General features: G+C 33.7%; 1 protein-coding gene across 1 annotated transcript; it reads left to right on the top strand.

Moving 5' to 3' along the window:
* Positions 1-1725: 1725 nt before the first annotated feature.
* LOC122521743 (histone-lysine N-methyltransferase SETMAR-like) lies at positions 1726-2760 on the top strand. Its single transcript, XM_043642500.1, has one exon. The coding sequence runs from the start codon at positions 1726-1728 to the stop codon at positions 2758-2760; it is 1035 nt and encodes a 344-aa protein (XP_043498435.1).
* The last annotated feature ends 1965 nt before the right edge of the window (positions 2761-4725 follow it).

Raw genomic sequence — 4725 nt, 5'->3', positions numbered from 1 at the left:
GCGGTGCGAAAACATAACCTTTATTACAGACTGATAAGAAAATAAAAGTAACTACTTTAATTAATCTTATTGTGATAGGATTACCAAAGTCCATAAGGAATAGAATAGATAGATAGAAAATAATAACGGTCGAAAACCTGCCCATCGAGATTAGAGGCCTAGAATATGTGATAAAAAATGTAGTGAGGAAGACTACTTTTAATTATGAAAAAAAACCTAAAGATGGACCTAATAGTCGCAAACCATGTACGATTTGCGAACAGAGAAATAAAAGCAATCGCTTCCATCCAGAATTGTTATGCTGGTACAAAGACAAAGAAAACGAACAGAGAAAGAAAGAGCGAATCAAATACATAAATAACTCCGAATTAGAATTGGAATTGAGTGATGTCAATAAAAAAAACTAATATTACCACCATTAATCAAGATAAATATTTTGTTAAACGACACTATCAAAGTTATAGGTATTTATGATTCCGGCTTTAATGTCTCCTTGATAAATTCAAAACTATTAAACATACCAAAGAAAAGATTTAGTAATACAAAAATGTAGGTTTAACAACGATTAATGGTGTGAAAAAGATAGATGGTATGGTCACCTTAAAATAAAAATTTTTGAAATTGAAGAGGAAATGGATGTTTTAGTAGTGGATAAAGAAAATTTTAAATATGATTTTTTAATTGGATTAGACTGTATAAAAAATTCTACTAACTCAAAATGAGAGATTGAAAAACTCAAAAAAAAATTCAGTCTATCCCTAAGGATAAAATCAAAAACAAAATAAATCAATAAAGCTCAAAGGACAATCGAAAAAGAGAAAAAGAAAATATTAATGAATATCAAATAAATTACAATGAACATATAGATACAAGTGAATTTCAGATATCAACCAATCATTTAGAAATTAAACAACAAATTGAAATTGATAAGTTGATTGATAAACATAAAACAGTTTTTGCTAGAGATAAATATAATGTAGGAACGATTAGAGATTATGAAGCTCATATAGACCTGATAATTAATAAATATTGTTACAAAAGACAATACAGATGTTCCATAGAAGATAAAAAAGAGATAGAAAAACAAATTACAAAATTATTAGAGAAAAACTTGATCAAGGAATCGTATAGTCCGTTTGCGGCTCTAGTGACTTTGGCACTTAAGAAAGATGAAGAAAAAAGAGATAGGTTATGCATAGATTTTCGGAAACTACACAAAATAGTTATCCCTTAACCGCAACCGTTTCCGCTGATTGAAGATCTTATAGTTAAGACCAGAAATTGCTAACTATTTGGGACACTCGTCATAAACTCGGCTTTCTGGTCGATTCCTTTGAATATTGCAGATAGGCAGAAAACAGCTTTTGTAACCATAGAGGGACATTACCAATATACGTGCTTACCATTTGGTTTGAAAACAGCACCAGCAATTTTCCAAAGAATTTTAAGTAACATAATAAGAAAACAAAAACTTGCTGATTTTTATGTAAATTACATTGATGACATCTTGGTTTTCTCTAGAGATTTTACAGAGCACATAGATCATTTGTCACGATTATTATTAGGGGGACCGGAAAGGAATGTCGTTTCTGCGCATGCCAATACTTGATTGTCATTTGTCAGCTCATTGTTTGGTTCAGAGGCGTACCAAAGACATTGTGAGGTTATAGTGATTTCTTTACTTATAGACAATTGAATTACAATTTTTTTTGTAATTTGGGTAAAATGGCCAGCCAAATACCAGAAGAGGTACACATCCGGCATTGCATGCTCTTTGAGTTTCGCAAGGGAAATAACGCAACAGTTGCTACCAAAAACATTTGCGATGTTTATCCAAATGCACTGGACATTCGTAAATGCCAAAGGTGGTTTTCCAAGTTCAAATCGGGTAATTTTGATCTTTCCGACTCGTATCGATCAGGAAGACCATCAGCGTTAGACAACGACGTGTTAAGGGCGGAAGTGGAAGCAAATCCGTGTCAGACGATCGAGGAATTGTCAAACGGTCTCAACCAACCTTGGTCGACCATCCAAGAACATTTGAAGCAGATTGGGAAAGTAAGCAGAGCAGGTGTTTGGGTCCCGCATAATCTGTCCGAACAGAATAAGGCTAACCGATCAATCACATGCAACTTATTGCTTCAACGACACAACACAGAAGCGTTTTTTGATCGCTTGATCACAGGAGATGAGAAATGGGTCCTGTATGATAACCCAAAACGCAAAAGGCAGTGGCTCTCTCCAAATGAAATCCCTCGGAGTACTGCTAAGCCAGGTTTACACCCCAAAAAAGCGCTTTTGTGTGTTTGGTGGAGTATTCGCGGCATTGTTCATTTTGAATTACTGAAACCTGGACAAACTGTTACTGCAGACCTCTACAGCGAACAATTGCAGCGAGTCAATCAATCTTTAATTGAAAAGTGGCCAACGATTGTCAACCGAAAAGGCGTCATTCTCCAACATGACAATGCAAGACCGCACTGCGCAAGGCGAACTCTAGAAAAAATTAATGAATTGGGGTGGGAGGTGCTGCCTCATCCACCATATTCGCCCGATGTTGCACCATCGGATTTCCACTTATTCCGAGCGCTGCAACACTTTTTAAGTGGCAAAACATTTGCAAATTTGGATGATATCCAAAATGCCATCTCTAGATATTTTGCCGAAAAACCAATTAATTTTTATCGATCAGGGATTGAAAATTTACTCACTAGATGGCAAAAGGTTATTGACAATGATGGGGAATACATCATTGATTAAAAATAAAGACTCGTTAAAAATGTATGTGTTTGTATTTAGCGTAAGAAAACGACATTACTTTCCGGTCCCCCTATTACAAGCAATTATGAATGAGGACATTAAATTAAAGTTTTCCAAATGTCTTTTTGCAGTAGATTCCGTCAAATATTGGGCCATATAATAAAAAACAACTTAATCAGTCCACTGAAAGTTAATTTGGTATCCATAAAAAATTTTCCTACACCTAAAACAAAAAAGAATGTTCGTCAAATTTTAGAAAAAATTAATTTCTACGGAAAATACGTGCTGAATATTTCGACTGTATTGGAACCACTACATAATTTGCTAAGGAAGGAACAAAAGTTCATTTGGTCGGAACAATGCCAAAAGGCACTTAATGATATGAAAATACTACTATGCTCCCAGCCAATTTTAACGATTTTTGATACAAGTCTCCCAATATGTATTTACACCGGCGCGAGTTTGCAAGGTGTTGGAGCCGTTTTGAAGCAAACACAATCAAATGGCGAACAAAAATCAGTAGCATATTTTTCGAAAAAATTGAATGAAGTTCAGAAAAGAAAAAAAGCAATTTATATAGAATGCTTAGCAATATAAGAAGCAATAAAATATTGGCAGCATTGGCTCATCGGGAAAAAATTTACGGTATACTCGGACCATAAGCCCTTAGAAAATATGAACATTAAGACTAAAACAGATGAAGAATTAGGAGATATGATGTATGACTTATCGCAATATGATTTTAAACTTAAGTACAGTCCAGGGAAACACAATTTAGAGGCAGATTGTTTAAGCCGAAACCTGGTATTAGAATCTCATGAAAATGAAGATGAAATTTTGAAAACTGTTAATTTTATAAAAGTGGTGGAGATCGAATGCGATCAAAAGTACAACACTTATCTACAAAATGCTAAATATACGCTGATTTTCAAACACAAAATTTATTATAAAAAAATAGGGAAAAAAGAAAAAATTATTCTTTCAGAAAGTTTCAGTAAAGAATTTATAAAGAAAATACATTCGCTTTACTGTCATATAGGAACAAAACAAATGAGAGCAAAAATCAAACCATTTTATGTAGCAAAGAATCTGGATTAAAATATAAAAAGAATTTGTGAAAATTGTGAAATCTCTATAAAGAACAAATCGAGAGGAGGACATAAAATTGGATTGACATCACATTTGGGTCTTGATACTTATCCGCATGAGATAGTTTCTATAGACACCATTGGAGGATTCGGGAGCTCCCGTTCAACAAAAAATTATTTACACTTGCTTGTCGACCACTTCACGAGATATGCTCATATTCTAACATCAAGAACTCAAAATGCTAACGATTTCATACGATTAATACAAAATATAAGAGCAGACAACAAAATAGGTATGATCTTGTCAGATCAATATCCGGGCATTAATTCAGAAGAATTTAAAAACTTCTTAAACAGAAAAAACATTATATTTACATTTACTGCAGTGAATACACCTTTTTCTAATGGATTAAATGAGAGGTTAAATCAAACCATAATAAAAAAGATTAGTTGTAAGATAAATGAGAAAAGAGGAAAAACTGCTTGGACTACAATAGCACATGAATGTGTAGCAAAATATAATAAAACCGAACACACAGTGACAGGATTCTCCCCACAATACTTACTAGAAGGCACAAATAGAGCAATAATTCCTGAAGAACTAAAATACACAAAAACGCATGAGGATCTACTCAGAGATAAGAAAATTGCTCTAAAAAACACGATAAATTCAGATGAACATAATAAAAAAATATTTGATAAGAACAGAAGACATCACAAATTTAATATAGGAGATTTAGTATATTGTAAACGTCTCATGCAGGTTCGTGCACGTTTGCACCTGCACTAGTGTGAGTGCGTGTTGATGTTTGATTAAGCATCGATATTCTTAAGATTAAATGTGAAGAACATAGGCTGTATGCGTCACCCGTGGAGG

The sequence above is a fragment of the Polistes fuscatus genome, unplaced genomic scaffold (genome assembly GCF_010416935.1).
Source record: "Polistes fuscatus isolate 324 unplaced genomic scaffold, CU_Pfus_HIC Scaffold46, whole genome shotgun sequence".
Lineage (NCBI taxonomy): Eukaryota > Metazoa > Arthropoda > Insecta > Hymenoptera > Vespidae > Polistes > Polistes fuscatus.
This window is presented reverse-complemented; position numbering and strand designations above follow the sequence as displayed.

Bases quoted from the DNA above. Each gene is read 5' to 3' on its own strand.
- LOC122521743 (XM_043642500.1), top strand. From the start codon at position 1,726: ATGGCCAGCCAAATACCAGAAGAGGTACACATCCGGCATTGCATGCTC.